Source organism: Eublepharis macularius, chromosome 19, assembly GCF_028583425.1.
Source record: "Eublepharis macularius isolate TG4126 chromosome 19, MPM_Emac_v1.0, whole genome shotgun sequence".
Lineage (NCBI taxonomy): Eukaryota > Metazoa > Chordata > Lepidosauria > Squamata > Eublepharidae > Eublepharis > Eublepharis macularius.
This window is the reverse complement of record NC_072808.1, coordinates 17,275,538-17,296,989: the sequence shown is the minus strand read 5'-3', so window position 1 is coordinate 17,296,989 and position 21,452 is coordinate 17,275,538. Positions and strand designations below refer to the sequence as shown.

The 21,452-nt window shown below is 45.9% G+C and overlaps 1 protein-coding gene across 1 annotated transcript in view; it reads left to right on the top strand.

The window, feature by feature from the left end:
• The window catches only part of RASAL3 (RAS protein activator like 3), a 54,139-nt gene that overhangs the window by 12,384 nt on the left and 20,303 nt on the right, over positions 1-21,452 (top strand). Inside the window, exons 5-12 of the mRNA XM_055003270.1 lie at positions 1,603-1,700; positions 4,304-4,392; positions 6,773-6,878; positions 8,804-8,902; positions 12,772-13,314; positions 14,713-14,857; positions 17,123-17,267; positions 19,873-20,109. Coding sequence (XP_054859245.1) covers positions 1,603-1,700; positions 4,304-4,392; positions 6,773-6,878; positions 8,804-8,902; positions 12,772-13,314; positions 14,713-14,857; positions 17,123-17,267; positions 19,873-20,109 — 1,462 coding nt within the window. The remainder of the gene's footprint in view (positions 1-1,602; positions 1,701-4,303; positions 4,393-6,772; positions 6,879-8,803; positions 8,903-12,771; positions 13,315-14,712; positions 14,858-17,122; positions 17,268-19,872; positions 20,110-21,452) is intronic.

Genomic DNA, 21,452 nt, shown 5'->3' with positions numbered 1-21,452 from the left:
AACCTGCGGAAGATAGCATCTTCTCGCGAGAGTTTTGTGTGACATCGCGCAAAACTCTCGCAAGAAGACGCCGTCTTCCACGTTTTTGCACGATATTTCGCCACGTTCCGGGAGCAGGTAAGTAGTGTGAAAAGGGCCCTTGTGTAATTCATTTCTTTAGCTTAGCTCTGACACTCTTACCACTACACCACACTGGCTGGCAGCCTACAAGGTGTTACGAGGAGAGAATGTGAAGTTGCATTCAGATATCACAAACAAAACTGGCTTTGTTTATAATGAGATGCAGCCACAATCCCCTGTCTTGCACACTCCCTTCCCCTTTGCACACGCTGCCCAAATCACAAGCCAGCAATTAATTGCAGGTTGTTTTAAGAGCTGGATCGGTTACATGCACAAATGGTAGTTGGTTTGTCTTTGCAAACCAGGGTTTGAAAACATGTTGATTTAAAACACTGTGGTTCATTGATGAATTCCTAGTTTGCAGTGTTGGTGGCTGTATGGAGAGGGGCGGTGTTAGAGGAGCAGAGCTGTCAGTCAGGCCAGCCAAAGAGGGAATGTTTTTAGGGGCTTGTCTACCCAAATGTATTGTGCTGAAAATACACGAGAGACACTCAGCTGAATTGCTTACTGGGCTGCTTATGTAACGATATATGTGCTGTCAAGTCACAACCAGCTTATGGTGACTCCAGCAAGAGCCTCTCAAGGAGCAGAGGCGGTTTGCCATTGCCTTCCTCTGCAGAGCCTTCCTTGGCAGTCCCCTATCCACAGACCAACTCTGCTTAGCTTCTGAGATCTGATGAGATCGAGCTCTACCATGCCGGCTTGCCTTCCGCTGAATGGTATAGCTATTCTTAATCCAGTTTGTCAGGTTTCTCTTCTTTCCACTACTACTGGGAACTTTGAGCAGCTTCCACTCAGGGCCAAGCTACACATGACGAATGACACTTGAATGGCAAGTGTATTTCTCCCTGTTCACTTGCCCTCCACTCAATCCACTTGCCGTTCAAGTGTCATTCGTCATGTGTAGCTTGGCCCTCAGTCTACTTGTCATGTATGCAAGCATCCACGCCATTATTGTATTCTGCATCATACACTGCATCTTGAACTCATACTGATATAATGCCCAAGTTAAATACTGTATCTTATGCATTTTATATAAGTCACCTGAGGGTGTCTAGACTGCTAATATTAATTTCCAGAGGAGCCAATGGCCTCTTTGTTATCTCTAAGAAATATGCGCTTTCACTTCTAAATGTCCTTGGACTGGAGCTGGAGCTGTGTACTGAAATGTATCTTTTTCACAGGAGAGAATGATTCCACTTTGTACTTTGTCTAGACTAAACTACTTTTTGGGTTTTCGCCCCTGAATGCAAACGGGCCAGAAGGCGGGAGAACGTCCCCTATAATCAGTAGTCCTATTGTTTGAATAATCACTTCTGCCACCTTCTACGTAAGATCTATTCAATTCAACACACCTGAACTGAATAGATCCCTGAATAAAGTTTCTTCAACCAATGCACCCACGTGCTTGCTGTGAGGGGCTTGGGGATCTAACTGCCAGGGACTGCCACCCTAGGACTGACACTACTTTTCTTCCCACAGCTATATCCTGTGATGGAAGAAGCTTTCTTGACTCACAGTCGCCTGAAAAAGTGCTCCCTCAAGAGTCTCCCTCTGTGCCACAGCTCAGCAATGTGAAGGTATTGCCCCTTCCCCTTTTCTGTTGCAGATTCAGGGATGGATCCCAGGTTGTGCTTAAAGGAAAAGGTGGGCAGAGTGGTCACTAAGAGGAAAGGTTGAAGAGGAAAGCTTGCCTATGTGACCCCCCAAATTCCCAATGAGTCCTAGAGTTGCCAGTCAGGAAATTCCTGGAGATATGGGGAGTGGAGCCTGGGGATGGTAGAGTTTGGTGAAGGGTGGGACCTCAGCAGGGTATAATGTCATAGGGTCTATATCCCAAAGCAGCCATTTTCTTCATGGGAACTGAAGAGTAGTTGTAATTCCTGGAGATCTCCAGCCACCACCTGGAAGTTAACCAATGAGTCGGAAACCCGTCTTAACTTACTAAAAATAAGAATTCAAAAAATTCAAGTTACAAACACCGTCATATACAATATGAACATCATATGCAATCCAAAATTCTAGGCAAAAATTCACTTTTAAACAACACAACCATCATTGGCAAAAACTACCGCATTCTATACCAAAGGACCTCTTAAAGTGACATAGTGCAGATATGAAACAATGTACAATCAAAGAATCATACGAAGCCGTCAGATTAATTTAAACAGTGATAGGTCCTAAATTTGCATGGGGTTTATGTACCCTGGTTCCCCCAGCCCAGCTATTTCCCATGACGGGGAACAAGCTGAAGAAAGAACAAAGGTAATTTGTGAAGAAGGAGAAAGTGAATACCTTGAAAGGAGCAGATTTTTTATTATTAGAGCGCATTTGTTTGGCGTTGTGGAGACAAGTTAAAAGTCAGGGTGTGCTCCTAGATGCACCCTTGCTTATAGAAGAGCAAGTTAGTGTTGTTGCAAAGAATATGCACTGCCATCTGTGCTTAGTCTGCAGGATCCCCCTCTCCCTACACACACACACACACACACACACACACACCACATTATCTGTTTATCTTTCTGAAATATTTACAAGCCCACCATTCTTTGGACAAGTCAGGAACCAACACAAGTATCAACCAGATAATACAATACAATAAGTATCATTAAAACCACATTAAAGTATCCAATATAGAACACACAATATAGAACACACAGCCAGACAACGTTCCCTCCCTACCTGAGACATGTATCTGTAACCCTAGATGATATCCTAAGCAGGGTTGGTCTTGGTTAGCCATTGGATGGGAGACCTCTGATGAAGATCAGGGTTGCAGAGTCAGGCAATGGCAAACCACCTCTGTTAATCTCTTGCCATAAAAACCCCACCAGGGGTCGCCATAAATCAGTTATGACTTGAGGGCAGGATTTCATTTCATTCATATCTCAGAAACAGCAACTAGTACAAAAGGCAGCCAAAATCCAGTACACCCGTTTTAGAACAGTTTCATTGGCCACAGTCATATGCTGACTGTGCATACGCATGTCCTGTTATGCCAATAAAGGTATTCGACTTGACTTCAAGGCACAGTTGCTTATTATTAAGGTAGAGTTGCCAACCTCCAGGTGGCGCTCATCATCTTCCAGAATTACAACTGCCTTCATCCAGAATACGGGATGATTGCCCCTGGAGAAAATGGCTGCTTTGGAGGGTGGAGTCTAGGCTGAGGGACCCTGCTAAGGTCCGCCCCCCCCCCCGATTTTGCTGATCCCAGGTTCTATCCCCAAATCTCCAGGAATTTCCCAAGCCAGAGTTCACAACCTTACACCAAAGTCAAAAGCATTCTTCGCCTTCCCTTAGTCCCCCTTTCCCCGACTTTCTATAGATCACTTGCTGCTGGGAACAGAATATCCAGCGTGTCCAATCTGGAGGAATGCCACCTTGAAAAGAGTTTATTTAAATTATTTATAGTCCGCCTTTCTCATTGGGACTTAAGTCAAAGACGATCACTGGGTAGGGCATTCAATAAACAATGCAACACAGTATGGATAGCAGGCATTTGAAAACAAGCGGAGATCCAAATGCAGAGCTCGAGCAATGCTGAAAGACAACATTAAGTAAATTGACGACAACATGAACACAACTCACAACCTAGTAGGGTAGGATTACCATGTCCCCTTAGCCTCCCAGTGGGAGGCAGGGAATCTGGCACTTGTCTTTTTGCTGGGGCCATGATCCTCCTAGGCCCATGATCCTCCATGAAGTGACATCATCGTCACAAAATCAGTTCACTGCAAAGTACAGGAGTGTTGTTGGGGCAGAGCGATGATGTCATCACGCCACCCCCGGACCGCGCCTAGGAGGCCTTCCTCCCCTGCCAGCCACCTAAGTGGAGGTGGGGGGTGGAGGGTGAAAGCAGGGGATTCCCTGCCCCCACCAGGGGAATGGGATCCTTATCGTAGGGGCACACTTTCAGCAACTGGCAGTACACAGTAGTATAGTCTACAGTACCTCTCCCTTTACCAAAGCATCTTTCTGAACCATTCCGCCCCCCTGAATAGTTCAGTTTTGCATCATTTGTAGAGTGATAGGAGAGCGGAAGCTTAAGAATGTTGGGTTGGATGGCTTTTGGTCTCTTCCAGCTCTGCTTTTTTATTCTGCTAAGTCCAGGGACATTGCCTCAAAGCAGCAGGCTAGAGGCCCTTATTACGCTTTGTTCCATCCTCACCAACTGCACTTCCAGGGCCTGCTGTGGAGACGGCTCAGAGACCGGAAAGAGCGGATTCAAGCCAGGACGGACTCGTCAGCTGGAACTGCTGCCAACGGTAACAGGTAGGCCTTGAGGACTGAAATTTTGATAATAAGGAAGGAAGGGAAACACTTTCAAGAAAACATGGTGTGTGCGTTGTTGGAAGAGGAGGATTCAGTGCTATCCCTTTCCTCAGGTTTCAGAGGGGTTCAAACCAAAGGAGCCAAGCTACAAGTGACGCCTGACACAGGTTGGACACTTGTCAGCTTCCCTCAAGTTTTGATGGGAAATGTAGGCGTCCTGGTCTTGCAGCTTGGCTCTCCATTACAGCTGCAAGACCAGGATGGCTACATTTCCCATCAAAACTTGAGGGAAGCTGACAAGTGTCCAACCTGTGTCAGGCGTCACTTGTAGCTTGGCTCACTCTGTTTACTGTTTACTGCTCTAACTGTCCTTTGATATGTAGATTGCTATTTTCAGGATTTCCTCCTCCTGACTTCCTCCCTCTCACTTCTTCTCTTCCTGGCTTTAGTCCAGGCAACACCTCTCTCCTTATCCTCCCTCCATCTTGGCAGCCGGGATGCAGGCCTTGCCCTGCAATCCATGTCCATCCTTAGACTAGATAGGTAGTTAGGATCTATCTCTCCTCCTTTCCTATCACAGTATGGAGTTCCTACAATAAAGAACTCTTATTTCTTTTATAAATATAAACCAAGTGTATGCTTTTATTATTTTCTCTCCAGCACACACACCAGACAGCAGAACCAGCCCACAACCACCTATAATCACGCTTCCTATGCCACACAATAGACTCTGCTAACGGGCCAAACATGGAATCCTTTAATTAGGTTTCTGGTGCCTACATAACGATTTATTTGCATAACTAGGGTTGCCTGCTCTGAGTCAGTTGCGGGGGCTGCTGCTGCTCCGTTTCCTCTGCCTGCCTTTGGGATTACACGCACATAACATTATGCTGTCCATGTGATGATATTCTCCCAACATATCTCCTGGGTGGGTAGGGGGCCTTTCACACTGTGCCTACACCTGGGTGGGTGTCAGCTAGGGTTGCCAGCCTCCAGGTGGTGGCTGGAGATCTCCTAGAATTACGACTGATCTTCAGGTGACAGAAATCAGCTCACCTGGAGAAAATGGCTGCTTTGGAGGGTGGCCCCTATGGCATTATGTCATTTGAGGTCCCTCCCCTCCCCGAACTTCACCCTCTCCAGGCTTCACCTCCCCAAATCTCCAGGAATTTCCCATCCTAGACCTGGCAACCCTAAGCGCCAGTGATTTTGAGGGTGGGGGTTGCTGGGACAGCACACAGTGGGGTGGATTCAGCCATCCTTCAGTGAAAGTAGGGTTGCCAGCTCCTGGTTGAGGAATTCTTGGAGATTTGGGGATGGACTCTGGGAAGGGAAGGGTTTGGGGAGGGAAGGACCTCCATTGGGTATAATGCCATAGAGTCCACTCCCTAAAGCAGCCATTTAGGGGAACTGATTAATAAATGAAAAAAAATGAATAAACTGCTCAGTGGAGTGGTAGGATAGGGGTAGGATCTGCCCCAGTAAGGACATGTTAGGAGGGAGAAATTTGCAGCAGTTGAGGCAGGAGATTCTTCTCCCTCATTTAGCGGCATTTGTCCTTGTGTCCCCCTATGTAGGAGCATACTTTCAGCAACATACAGTACACAGTAGTATAGTCTACAGTACCTATCCCTTTACCAGGCTCCACCCCCAAAATCTCCAGGGATTTCCCAACGTGGAGCTGGCAACCCTACCCAGAGGAGGAGATTTGGGTGTCATGGCAAGGGAGCTGTAATTGGATTCAGTGTTAGCAGGGATCTTAAGCTATTCTGCGGCATTGAGGTGTGGCATGACGAAGAGGGAAGGGGAAGTTGTTAATTCAGTTCCAGTGACTTCAGTGGGTGTGTTTAAACATACACCTGAGTTTTCAAGGGAAACATGGGCAAGACCCAGGCCACTGATATAGCTCCGCTTGCCCCACCCACCCATTTCTACACCAGTATCAGATATTTTGGCATATCTTGGAGTCTCTATACATGAGACATCTAACATACGTGTCAGGAGATGCAATGTTAGGGTAGTTTAAAAAGACAGAGCCAGCAGCAGGACAAAGACTTTCCTATACACAGAGCTTTCAGGGAGGCGAAGATGAAATTAACAAGCCCCCTGAGGAGTGATCTCCGCCAGCTCTGTCTTTTTAAACTACGCTTCCTGGCTAACATTGCATCTCCCTACACTTGACAAACATGTGCTGAGGTATTTTATGTAGAGAGACTCTTGGAGTTACACCAGTGTAGGATGCGGTCCAGTGATGGACTTCTGGGCCTGGGCGTAGGCTTGCTCCACCCCTCTCTTTGGTCTCTGCATCAGAAGAATTATACCGCAAACAAAGCAGAATTTGACTGCCTCTTCAATTCTGGTCCTCTATCCTCTTCTATAGGGAAGTCCTACCTGGCCCAGAACTCATCCTGGACTTGACCAAAGAGAAAGATGTCTTGATCCGCCCACTTCACAGCAGCCTTCTAGGAAAGCGGTATTGCTTTGAGGTAAGGACTTCTTGTAATCCTTTGAGCTGAAGATAGAGGCAGTGGTGATCACAGCCTTCCTTGAAAGTGATTCCTTCTGCCTTTAGATGGATGAGACCTGCATCAAATGAGTTCTGCACATACAAACAAAAGTGGCAAACCATACAAACAACAAAGAATAAACCTAGAAAGGAAAGAAAAACTGTTTAAATTAAAAGAAGGCTTCCAATTTTCTCCATGACAAATATCAGCGTTTTCAAATTTTCTCTTACTCTATGCTAAAAATAAAAGCTCTCTTTTTTTCTAATGTCCAAATTCCTTAATCCATAAATCCACAAGTAATCGAATCATTATTGTCTATTTTGTGTAAAAAGTCAATAAGGGGTTTCCATTTGACAACAAACCGACTTATTGGCCGTTTCCACGCTACTCACCTTCATCCGGAACGCTGCAGAATGTCGCGAAAAAACCGCAGAAGATAGCATCTTCTTGTGCGAGTTTTATGCTATGTCGCACAAAACTCGTGCAACAAGACGCTACCTTCCGTGTTTTTTTCTCGACATTCCACAGCATTCCGGATGATAGTGAGTAGTGTAGAAATGGCCAGTGTCTTCTTTCTGATCAGTGAAGTATGTTTATTCTTTGTTCTGTTTGTATGGTTTGTTATTTTTGTCTGTTAGCTGTTTCCCTTTTTTTTTTGGCTAGTTTTTGTGTAATTGCATCTTTATGTTTTGTCTTTTTTTATAAATAAAACTCTCAACAAACAAATACGTTCTGCACATATGCAGGGGCTCTTTCTTCTTCATCTACTATATCTTCTAAGCCAGGAAAAGAGGTTGATCTCTGCTTAAAATTATCTTGGCCACACAGGAAGCTGTGAGGAATTCGACTAGTGGTCTTCGGCCTGTAGAAAAACATCCCCTACGATAGGCCAGGGAGGGAAGGTGGCATGGCAGAGCCTGATCTGGGCAGTTTCCACACGACTTACCAACTGACAAAACATTCCACAAAACACCCGGAAGATAACGTGTTCTCGTGCGAAATTGCGCCAGGAAGATGCTACTTCACACAAAACTCCCGGATGAAAACGTCTTCCTGGCATGATTTCGCACAAGAAGACGCTATCTTCCGGGTGTTTTGCAGAACGTTTCATGGGCTGGTAAGTCGTGTGGAAATGGCCCTGGTTAGATCACACAAGCTAAACAGGAAGACTCTTTTCTCTGCAGAGGAAAGTAATGACAAATCCACCTCTGCTTCTCACTTGCCTTGAAAGCCGCTTGCTCAAGTCGACATACATTCAGGGCTTTTTTTTAGCGGGAATGCAATGGAACAGAGTTACGGCACCTCTCGTGTCCGGTGGCCCCACCCTCCCTGATCTCCAGACAGAGATCATTTTCCCTGGAGGAAATGGCCATTTTGTAAGGGGGCCCATGTGTTTCTCCCTCATTTCCCTCTTTAGAGTTCCACCACCTCTTTTCCCAGAAAAAAAGCCCTGCGTACCTCGGTAGCAACTTGATAGCATGAACGTGCTTAAAATAGCCAGGCCACCATCAGGGAGGAGTAAACAAGGGCAGGGCAAGTATCCTTCTTAACAGGAGGCGGCCAGACTGACACACGGGATCCAGGTGTGAGTTCTGGCTCAGATGGCATCTTGTGGCCCCGCCCGTTTCTGTATCCCTCATCATCAGTGGGTGTGGTGGAATCTCTCCAACATCAGGGCTGTTTCCACACGGCTTACCTTATTCTGCAAAATAGAGAAATCTCGTGAGAAGATGCTGTTATCACGTCTTCTCGTGCGATAACAGCGTCTTCTCGTGCGATAACAGCGTCTTCTCGTGAGATTTCGTGTGAGATTTCGCTATTTTGCAGAATAAGGTAAGCCGTGTGGAAACGGCCCTGGAGAGCTGAGGTCTGGCTGCCCGAAAAACAATCCTTCCATTATCCAGGTGCTGACTGCTGGAGGGCGCCGCTGCTTCTCCTGCACATCTGCCATTGAAAGGACCCGCTGGATGGAGGACTTGTGCCGAGCTGTTCAGCCCAGTAAGGTAAAAGCAGCCCTTCCTTCGACTGTAGCGCATGCTGTGAGTCTGCGTGCTCCCTTTGCAACCAATTCACTTTGTATGTCCATTCCTTTTTCCTGGTGCAAGTCTTGCTCCCCATTCCTCACCCATTTCACCATGTAATGAGCTTCGTATCAGATTTCTTAAGCTAGACCCCCTATTCTTCCAGATGTTCTTCTTTCTCTCAGTTCTTTGTCCTTCTTAGGTGCTCTGTTCCCTGAACATAGATCCAGAGGAGTTAGCCGTGTTAGTCTGTAGTTGCAAAATAGTAAAAAGTCCAGTAGCACCTTTAAGACTAACCAACTTTATTGTAGCGTAAGCTTTCAAGAACCACAGCTCTCTTCATCTGACAAAGAGAGCTGTGGTTCTTGAAAGCTTATGCTACAATAAAGTTGGTTAGTCTTAAAGGTGCTACTGGACTCTTTACTGTTCTTCTTGAATAAAGCCAAATTCTCTGTCCCTCGTCTCAAAGCCTCTGGAAGCATCCTCGCACCCAAGATTGACTGACTCTAGTTTGCTGGTTAATAACCTAAAGCCACTACAATACTATCCTCATTTAGCTTACCCTGGTAATTCCCTAGAAAAATATTACTAATCAATTACTTGGCCTTTGTAGAACATCCTAAGCTGGTCTATCATCCCAGTAACTCCCTAGTTCTATCCTGCGCTCTTGATTTAGTCCCGTTGTGGATCCTAAACTCCTCTTCCCAGACCCTCTAAAAAGGGCCCCTCAGGCCCCTCCAACTTCATAACTAGTTCTGTAGCCAAGCCTCCTCGTCTAACTTTGGGGTTGACTTGCTTCCTGGACCTTTACCCTTTTGCTGAATCGCTGAATCCCCTACCTTGCACCTCCAACTTCTTAGTTCATTTCGGCTTCAATTTCTCCTTCACCTCTCAACCAGCTTCCCGTTTCTTCTGCCCCAAATCACAGCCCAGTGGACTCATCTCTTCAAGATAAGGCCACGTATGTTTTTCTTTTCACCCTTTATTTTCTAATAGATTCGCCATTCTCCCAATCTGGGGAGTTACCAAGAACAGCATTGCTAGGACTGTATTACTGCATTTCATCATCATTTCATGTTTTTGCTGTCCTTTGCAATTCATCTTTTTAATCTTGTATCTTGTTAGGAAAATAAAGCTTATTCTCTCTGTGTCTCATTTTCTCTTTCTAATTAGAGCACTATGCCAAGTTGTGACCCAAGTATACACCAGGCTGTTTGTCCCTGAAATAACTACCCAGGAGGCATGGTACAACCCTATGCTTGTAGAGGGAACTTTGTTTATTATGGGCCTGGCACGTGTACCAAGTTGTGTGTGTGTTGAGTGTGGGTTATGTGCTGTCAAGTCACCTACGACCTATGGCGACCTTTGAATGAAAGACCTCCAAAACGTCCTGTCATTAACAGACTTGCTCAGATCCTACAAACTGGAGGATTCAATTCTTTTATTGAATCCAACCATCTTGTTTTAGGTCTTCCTCTTTTCCTGCTGCCTTCCACTTTTCCCAACATTATTGACTTTTCCAGAGGTCTTTTCATAACGTGACCAAAGTTCAATAGGCCAAGTTTTGTCATTTTAGCTTCTAGGGAGGATTCAGGCTTGATTTGATCTCGTACCCACTTACTTGTCTTTTTGGCTGTCCATGGTATCCGTAAAACTCTTCTCCAGCACCACATTTCACATGTATCAATTTTCTTCATCAGCTTTCTTCACTGTCCAACTTTCACATCCATACATAGTAATGGGGAATACCATAGTCTGGGTTATCTTGATCTTGGTTCCCAGAGAGACATCTTTATCTTTAAGGATCTTTTCTAGCTCCCTCCCAGCTGCTCTTCCAAGTCTCAATCTTCTTCTGATTTCTTCATTGCAGTCTCCCTTTTGGTTGTTTGGTTGTTATGTGTGTGTGTTACCAAGTTGGGTAACACACACATGTGGAGCAGCGGTTCCTGGAATTCTAGCCAAGAGGTCATAAACTCTTAACACTACTGAAAAGAAAAATAAAAAATGCAGTATAAAATGATAAAATGTAAAATGATTACATCACCAGCTTGAAGTGAAATACCTTGGAGAGTTCTGGAATCGCTGCCACTAAAAAAACCATTTCCTTGGCCACACATGTGCAATACAAACCTGGACAGTATTTTCAAGAGGGTTATGCATTAAAACTGTTGGGCCAGGCACACTGGCAGTAACTGTGTAGGGACACTACGTCCAGGTTGCCAAAAAAGCAACATTTGACATGCATCTGATCTTTAGCGCATGCACCGGCAGCACATGGAAATCGTGGCAAGGCGCTATGTGATCAGGCTTAACACCATGCTCTGTTGAAGAAAGGTAAATGCCACTGTTTCAGTATGGCACATTGGGAAAAAGCGAACATCCTGAAAATTCGGCATATTTCTGTGCAGGGCTTTTTTTCAGCCGGAACACGGTGGAACGGAGTTCTGGCTCCTCCTGAAAATGGTCACGTGGCTGGTGGCCTCGTCCCCTGATCTCCAGACAGGGGGGAGTTTAGATTGCCCTCCACACACAGTGCGGAGGGCAATCTAAATTCCCCTCTCTCCGGAGGTCAGGAGGCGGGGCCACCGGCTATGTGACCATTTTCACTGAGGGCGATTTAAACTTTAAAAAACTCCCCCACCCTTCGTTCCAGCTGACCCAAAGTGATGTCATTACACTGTCCCGGAAGCGTCTGTGCATTTTGTGCGTGTGCATGTGGTACCAGGGGCACCACTTCCCACTGGGAGTTGCCCCCTGTGCTGGCAACCCACTGAGTTCCACCACCTTTTTTCCCAGAAAAAAAGCCCTGTTTCTGTGTGATGTTCTATGCTTGCTTGCTACCTGTCGTTTAAAGATGATGGCCACTGTTGCTATTGCTTATTGATGGCCACTGTTGCTTACTTTTGTAGATGCACAGATGCGGATTGCAAGGAAAGGAGAACATTTTACCAGCCCATCTTATGGTAGAACTTGGAGGTTTAAGCCCTGCCTTAGAATGAATTCATGCATGCTTCTTAAAGTATTTTGTACCCTTTTTAATATGCATGAAATACATACGCGTGCTCATATCCAGTTTTGATCGACAACCCTCATTTCCTCTTCTCTTCACACCCAACAGCTGAACTCCTTGGGCTTCGGAGCATCGCTGGCTCTTTCTCTAGCCTATCTTATAACAGAAAGGAAAGGGAGAGACAGGGCACAAAGAAAGGAAGGACAGCTATGAAGGGTGAGTGGGTGGCTATGAATCCCAGCAGCAATGTGCTTTGGATGAGGGGAATAGTTGGCCATCCCATTCCTTTCTGTAGCAGTAGAATTGCAGGCCTAGGCCGTTTCTACACGGCTTACTTTGTTCCGGAAAACAGCGAAATCTCGCGCGAAATCTCACAAGAAGACGCTGTTATCGCGTCTTCTCGCGCGATTTCATGTGAGATTTCGCTGTTTTCCGGAACAAGGGAAGCCATGTGGAAACGGCCCAAGCAAACATAACATTTGGCCCTCAGAGCAACTGGTTTGCTTCACAGACAGCAGAAAGATCTGTCCTCCGGCATCGGCCAGCCTATCCTAAGCCCTTTGCTTTTCCTTCTCGTTGTCTTGAGCATAGTTTGCTTGCTTTGAATTCCTTCACAACCTTACCTGTTTGCTTTCTCACATCTGTCTCTGTTGACATCACTGGACTTAATCCTCCTTACATGTTGGACTTGCTGGTGCTCTCTCTGATTTAATCTTGTTAAACCTGTTTCTTGTCTCTCCTGTCTGACTCTTCTCTCCCAGAGTCATTTGGTTCCTCATCCTCCATCTTGCCTTGTTCCATGTCCCGTCTCCTTAGTCCTCTCCCTGTATTGTTTCCCCAGGACAACTGCGAGCGGACAGAGCACATGCTGAGCCTTTGGGTGTACGAAGCCCGAGACTTGGCTCCCAGGAAACCCTGTTTCTGTGAGCTGCGCTTGGACGGGGCCCTGTATGCTCGCACCACAACCAAGCAGAGCAGCCCCACTGGAACTATCTTCTGGGGCGAGCACTTTGACCTGAAGTCGCTGCCACCAGCTCAGGAACTACAAGTCTGCCTGGTGCAGGAGGAGGACGGGCAGAGGCACAAGGGCAGCACCGTTGCCAGTGTGGCCGTTCCCCTCAAGGACCTAGCTGCTGTGCGCCAGCCACTGGAGAAATGGTACCCCATGGGCAGGAGCAAGCCCAACATGCCGTCGCTCCGGCTTCGAGGACGCTATTGCAGCATCCACGTTCTGCCCATTGTGCAATATAAAGAGTTTGCTGAGTATCTCACCTTCCACTATCGGGAGCTGTGTGCCGTACTGGAGCATTCCCTCAATGCCAGGGACAAAGAGGAGCTGACAGGTGCTCTGGTGCGCATATTGCAGAGCACAGGCAAAGCCAAGGTATCTCTTTGTTTACAAGCGTTGAGGCTGAGGGGAAAAAAAGGTCTGGGAATACAACTGCTGACAAATATTGGTAGATTTCTTCCAAAAGTTTAGCAGCTGAGACTATTGGAAAGACCTACCAAAAATCCGTAAGACCTTCAACCAGGAGTCCCCAAGCATTTTGAGCCTACAGGTACCTTGGGAATTCTGACTCAACATGGCGGGTGCATCCACAAAATGGCTGCCACAGGAGGCTTAACCAGCCAGCCACTAAAATGGCTGCCACAGCTTACCTTCATTCACACAGTGAAAATCTTTGTGGTGTGCTGTGGTAGCTGTTGCCAAAGCAGCTTTATAAGAAATCTGCACAGTCGATCAGCTCTCCAGTGGCCAGTTAAAACCTTGCTGGGCATAAACCCCCATCTGGCCCTGTTCATGATCAAAAAACACTTGGTGGGTGCCAGGAATGATGTCGGCAGGCACCATGGGGCACACAGGTACCACGTTGGGGACATCTGACGTAGACAAAGAAGCCTGAGGGTGATGTGGAATGAGCAGGACATGCTCCCCGTCTACATAAAAACTAGGGACAAAACAAAAGATGTTGGTGGTGGAGAGTGCCCTCAAGTCATAGCTGACTCCTGGTGATCCCTGGTGGGATTTTCATGGCAGAGGTGGTTTGCTATTGGCTGCCTCTGCAACCCTGATCTTCGTCGGAGGTCTCCCATCCAATTACTAACCAAGGCCGATCCTGCTTAGCTTCTGAGATCTGATGAGATCAGGCTCATCTGGGCTATTCCAGTCACAGCACCCCCTTCCTATTATCGTGTCTTAAATGCTACAAAGGGAACTTGCCCAACTTGTGTGTAGGTGCCACTGTGTGGCCACTGAATGTAACTTAGGACTGTTTACCCAGTTGGTTATCTTGAGGATGGGGGGAGAATCTCTGGATTTACTTAATCAAGTGAACTGCTGGCATGGTCTAAAACTGGGTGGGATGGCAACCAGAGGGCAGCGAGGAATGGAAATGGGCTGGAGCTGCCTTCCAGAGCCGAGCTTGGACCTGGAGAGGTTATAACGGGCTGAAGTTTCCCTTCTCGCATTTTACAGCCTCTTCACACAGCTCCAGTGTATAGCAAAGCCTTTGCCCTGCCTCCAGCTCTGTCTTTTTAAACTACCCTTCCCGGCTAACATTGCCTCTCCTGACATGTGCTCTTTATGTGTCAGATGTCTAGAGACACTCTCAGGTAGCACATTTAGGCCTCCAATATTTCAAAAAATTTTGCACCTGCCAGAATCCCAGATAATACACAGGTGAACTGGGAGATGAGGGGGGGGGATGTGTGAAGAAGCAACCCCCCCCCCAAAACCAGGTAAGTGGTCAGTCCACTAATATTTTTCTGTCTGGCCTTGTAGGCTTTTCTCATCGATTTGGGCATTGCAGAACTGGATCGCTTTGATGAACGGGAAGCATTGATTTTCCGCGAGAACACTCTTGCCACCAAGGCTATCGATGAATACATGAAGCTGGTAGGAGGGCCATATCTTCTGGATACACTGAGTAAGTTAAGTGGGTGCCTGGCTTGCAGTGGGCAGCCAAGGATGCATTTACAGGAATAATTAGTTACGTTTTTCTTGCTTTGTATGGAGGCTGCCGTATGGATGTAGAAAAAAGTGCCGCCACCCCCTCCACAGTGCCTGGTACCACACAGGCACTTTGTCAAACAATACATATGTGTATTGTCGAAGGCTTTCACGGCCGGAGAACGATTGTTGTTGTGGGTTTTCCGGGCTGTATTGCCGTGGTCTTAGCATTGTAGTTCCTGACGTTTCGCCAGCAGCTGTGGCTGGCATCTTCAGAGGTGTAGCACCAAAAGACAGAGATCTCTCAGTGTCACAGTCTGAAGATGCCAGCCACAGTTGCTGGCGAAACGTCAGGAACTACAATGCCAAGACCACGGCAATACAGCCCGGAAAACCCACAACAGCCAATACATATGTGATCTGGGAAACTTTCGATCAGTGGAACTAGGAAAGATTTTAAAAGGATACTTAAGAGAAATTTTATGCCTGCTGTAGTCATGGTTCCAGAGGACCTTCACTCTTTGTGTGAACTTCCAAAGCTCCAGGTAGATGGAGTTAAGCAAGTGCAAAAACTATACTAGAACTTCTTTCCACTGTTATTTTTTTAAAAATAAAACCTGCCATCCTTCACCCATCACCATACCCACAATGAAACTCAGATGTTTTCCTTGAAGAAGCATTTTAGCTTTCCATGGAAACACATCATGAGGTTGTAACGTCTCTGTTTCTATATGAGCGTGCCTTCATAAGAAACAAGTGACCGCAGCGCAATTGCAGGTGATTTTTTAAATGCTCAAAAGTCAAGGAAGGGGGGTCTGTAGCTGCTGGCTTCATTTGAATTTATAGAAGTCAAGAACGCAGTTAAAATATCTTAAATACCAGTAAGACTGTAGGCTGCTACAGTTGTATGGTGAAGAAGTAGTAAGATCACAGGATGAAAGTAAAGCATGTTTCATGTTTCATGTTTCATGTAAAATATCCTGTGTCCATTTATTCCTCCCCATCTCCCCAATTCTATACTGGCTGAGTTTTAATCGCCCTGCCCTGTGGGCCCAGGGTGCTAGGTAGGGTGCAAATATGAGCTGCCTTGTTTATGTTTAAATGCTGCATTTTACAGTTGCTACCAATGTTTTAAATTGTTTTAAATTTTTGATGTAAATCTGCTCTGAGCCCACTTTCAGGGAGAGCAGACTATCAATCAATCAATCAATCAATCAATCAATCAATCAATCAATCAATCAATCAATCAATCAATCAATCAATCAATCAATCAATCAAATAAATAAATAAATAAAATTTCCCATTTAAGAAGACAAAAGAGCTACATAACGCTTTGATCCAGCGACAAACAGCTGTAAATGATCCCTGGCCCCAGGGAGGCCCGCCTAGCATCAACCACTGATCTGTCTTGGAGATCTTTATAGTACTAAACCTATAAAGCCCTATGCAGACTGGGACCAACGTATCTGCGGGACCACCTCTCCCTATATGAGCCCCGGAGGACGCTTTGATCCAGCGACAAACAGCTGTAAATGATCCCTGGCCCCAGGGAGGCCCGCCTAGCGTCAACCAGAGCCAGGGCCTTTTTGGTCCTGGCCCCAGCCTGGTGGAACACTCTGTCTCAAGAGACTAGGGCCTGGCTGGATCTGCTATCTTTCTGCCGGGCCTGTAAGACGGAGCTGTTCTGCCAAGCACATGGTTGATGCTGGTGAAGGCCTCCCCGCCGGCTGAATAGAGGAAAATGTGCCCTCCCTACCAGATGTATCTTCTGTTAAACATCTCTGGAGAGGACTGTGTGATGGATCTTTTCGAAAAGTGCTGCTATGTTGCTTTAAATATTTATGTGATTTTATCCATTTAAAGTATATATATATACACATACACATATACACATATACATACATACATATTCATATATATACACATATATACATACACATACATATATATACACACACACATATGTATATAATGTATTATGTTGTATGTAATTCGCCCTGAGCCTGCAATTGCGGGGAAGGCAGAATATAAATCGAATTAAACAAACAAACAAATAAATAAACAAACACTGATAGGCTAATGGAAGAATCTGGGGATGGCCCATACCTGTAGATCCTCTGTTGGATTGGACGTTTAACCGGCCACGGGCAGAATGGCTGTCCTTTAGAGCAGCAGATGTCCTGGGGTGGCCTGGGCACACGTACAGCCCTCCCTGTATCTGAAGGATGTGGGTTTATTGCAGGTGATGTTCTAGCCCACCTGTACTCCTTGGAGAACAGCTGTGAAGTGGACCCCAGCAAGTGTGCCGTAAGTGACCTGGCTGACAACCGCGGCAACCTGCAGCAGATCTGCGGAGAGGTCTTCCAAAGGATTGACAGGTCCAGCCAGTGAGTGCCTGAAGGGGGCGCTAGACCCACAGGAGATTCCGTTTGTGGTTTTCCTTGGGAGGTTCAATTCTGGTTTCCTTTGCACAGAGAGACTTCTGTTTGTCATCTGCAAACTCATAGGCCAAAAAGGTCCGATCTAGGAGCCCTGAGGCCAAGAGCCCCAGGCAAAGATTCCCTCGGGCTCCCCCTTTCCAGCCCGGTCCAACCCAAAAGTCTCTTGAAAACAAATTCCATGGGCTAATAATCGGCTCTTTCTACATGCACCATACTTTTTCAATCCCAAATATGCTTTGTGGCTGCAGGGAAATCGAATCTTTAAAAACTTGGGCAGCTAGCTTGACCCTAAGCAGCTACCCTCACCTGATGGACATTAAAGGGAAGGTTTCCAGGGAAGCAGCATACATGGGGCAAGTCTGAGAAGTCCTGAGACTAAGCATTGTTCCACAAAACCATGGTTCATCAGGGAGTGCCATGCCAATTCACAAGGGTCCCTTCTTGGATCCAACATCATTCCACGTCATGGTGTGCATGCATCCAGGGGGGAAAATTAGAGGGGTCAAGTTACAACCTAAAATGTAAAATATATTCCAAGAAAGTATTTATTATCTGCAGTTGAACGGCAGATTGATAAAACACGCCCAAATACGTTGGACACCAAGCCTCAGAATACAACATCAAATGAAGACCATTGTGTGAGTGCAGTCCTTGGCCTGCAGCAACATTTGTATGATACCACACAATACAAGAGTTTTAATAATAATAATAATAAACCACCCGACTGTGGAAGAAGAATGCAGCTGTAGTCCCCATTGTCATCAGGGCACTTGGAACCATCTTGAAAAACTTTGCAGTTCATATGGAAAAACTGCAGCTTTCTGACATAACACCTACAGAACCGCAAAAGACGGCGCTACTTGCAACAGCGTACATATTACACCGATATCTGGTTGATACTTAGGTCTCCAGCAGAAACTTGTATCAGCTTAGCAAGGCCAATCAATGATAACGTGACTTCTGCTTATTGTTTTTTTTTAATTTATTGGATGGTTAACATAACATACATATTGTTATTACATCTTACTTACTAATTATCCCCTCTATATATAGTATAGATTGTTGATTGTGTTTTGGATAATTTGAATAATAATAACAACATTCGATTTATATACCGCCCTTCAGGACAACTTAATGCCCACTCAGAGCGGTTTACAAAGTATGTTGTTATTATTCCCACAACAAAACACCCTGTGAGGTGGGTGGGGCTGAGAGAGCTCCTAGAAGCTGTGACTGACCCAAGGTCGCCCAGCTGGCTTCAAGAGAAGGAGCGAGGAATGAAACCTGGCTCTCCAGATTAGAGTCCTGCTGCTCTTAACCACCACACCAAACTGGCTCTTTAGATAAAGAATCGGGAGCATTTCTATATTGGTTTCTGAAAGTGTGGGTGTGTTTGATTATAAATATTGTACAATTGACCACTGAGGAAGGCCTTAGGGCCAAAACGTGTCTGGTCTGCCTTTGTGTGGGTCATTGGACTGTATCATCATCTGGGTATGGAGAACATTTTAGCAATTTTTAACATATGCATGAAGCCTGCTATTCAGGCCCTATGTTTTAAACTTGTTTTTAACCTATATTTTGTGCACATTCATAATAAATACTTTCTTGGAATATATTTTACATTTAACTTGACCCCTCTATCTTTTTCCCTCTGCTCGTTTGGGTTGAGTTTGTGGGGGCTTCCCCTTTTTCCTTCTTTGTTGTTGCTGTGCATACATCAAGTGACGCCTGACACAGGTTGGACTCTTGTCAGCTTCCCTCAAGTTTTGATGGGAAATGTAGGCATCCTGGTCTCGCAGCTGTAATGGAGAGCCAAGCTGTAAAACCAGGACGCCTACATTTCCCATCAAAACTTGAGGGAAGCTGACAAGTGTCCAACCTGTGTCAGGCGTCACTTGTAGCTTGGCTCAGCATCTCTCTACATGAGACATCTTACAAGAGATGTCCGAAACTCAGCTGTATCCACTGGAGTTGAGGGCTTTGGCTGCTGTGTTTGTTTATATTTGTTATGAGTGACCTCCCTGCTCCCAACCTGGAGAAGGAATCAGTGATCGCCACCCTGGAGTGGTCCAGGGATGAGAACATCCTAGCTGGGTCCCCCCTAAACCAGACCTCTCTGGTAGTTTCTTCCAGTATAGAGACTTTTGGTGGCTGGCAAAGGTGTAGATATTTTCTTGGCACGTAGGAGTGGTATCCCATGGGGGTATTACTAGTGCAGTGGGAAGAGCGTCCGATAGCCATGATATGATTTTGCTCAGCTTTAATTTTTCCTTCAGTTCTAGTCTGCCTTTCTTGCTGAGAGCCAAGCTACAAGTGACACCTGACACAGGTTGGACGCTTGTCAGTTTCTCTCAAGTTTTGATGGGAGATGTAGGCGTCCTGGTCTTGCAGCTGTAATGGAGAGCCAAGCTGTAAAACCAGGATGCCTACATTTCCCATCAAAACTTGAGGGAAGCTGACAAGTGTCCAACCTGTGTAAGGCGTCACTTGTAGCTTGGCTCTCATGAATCTCTCTGAGAGCCACTCTCCCCCTTCCCTTTCTCTGCAGCTCCTTTCCAGCGGAACTTAGTGAGGTGTTCACCGCCTGGCAGGAAGAATGCCAGTTGCGGGCCAAGGCAGGCATTGGCCGGCGGCTCGTCTCTGCATCCCTCTTCTTACGCTTCCTGTGCCCGGCCATCATGTCACCCAGCCTGTTTGGCCTCACTCAGGAATACCCAGATGACGCCACTTCCCGCACCCTCATCCTGGTGGCCAAAGTCATCCAGAACCTGGCAAACTTTACCACGTAAGTAACGGAGTTCCTGGCTAGATCCAGGAAGAGGAATTCAGAAAAGGGCTAGAAAATTACTTGGGGTGCCAATGCAGATGGGTCTCGAAGCCCAATACATTTTCAGGAAATTGCTAACTGTAGTCTGGGTGGAATTCTATATACATGCAGGGTTGCATATATATTTATAGGTATCAAAATGCATTTGTGGTCCAGTACAGTCCTTTATTTCATGCTTACAGATGAACAGGTCATAAGTAGAGATGGGCACAAACCAGAAAAAAACCAAACTATCCGGTTCATGGTTTGTCAAATTTCACGAACCACGAACTTTCACAAACCTGCCCCTGGTTCACAAATTGGTTTGTTTGGTTCATGAAAATGTCACATCTGGATCAGAAAATCATCACTTCCGGGCCAGCAGAAGGTCACTTCCGGCTCAGCAGAAGGTCTGCAGGAAGTCCATCCCCTGTTGCCTAGGAAACTGATTGATTGGCACCAGGCTGTCTGCAGTGAGGAACCAAAAAACGAACCAAATGAACCAGCCTAAAAGTTCATGGTGGTTTGTCAGAAATGGGATCTGACAAACCATGGTTCGCAAACCACGAACCAGCCTGGTTCATGCTTAATTTTGGTTCGTATTTTGGTTCGTGCCCATCTCTAGTCATAAGCAGACAGGATCAGTAATCCAAGGTACAGAGCAAGAGTCTAGTAGCACCTATAAGACTAACAAAATTTGTGGTAGAGTATGAGCTTTCATGAGTCACAGATCACTTGTATCTGAAGAATAATAATAGGAGGAGCAACAAGAAATATACCTTTGCATTCAGATGGATGCTATCAATTAAAGTTACTAGAGCTGTCTCCATCCCATAGCCCAGTCTGAACCCAGACCGAAAAGGATTCAAAGCACCAGAGTGATCCAAGAAGACCTAGAGTTGGTTCACTACTGTTCTCTCAATCACTTTGCCTAGGGGGCAGATTAGAGACTGGGCAATATTGGGCCACATCATTTTTGTCTAACAGTGCAATCCTAGGAAGAGTTACTCCAGTCTAAGCCCATTGTTTTCAATAAGCTTGAACTGGAGTAATTCTCCTTAGGATCTGATGAAGAGAGCTGTGGTTCTCGAAAGCTTATGCGACAATAAAGTTGGTTAGTCTTAAAGGTGCTACTGGACTCTTTACTATTTTCCCCTTAGGATTGCACTGTAAGTCTTGGTTTGCTCCCCTATCCCCTACCCCATTCCCTTCTTGCCAGTACCAAAAAAATACATTTGCAAAGACAATTTACCAATACAAGGGAAGAAAGCAAATGTTATGTTCTAAATTTTCATTGGTTCTTCATCATCAGTCGAATGTGT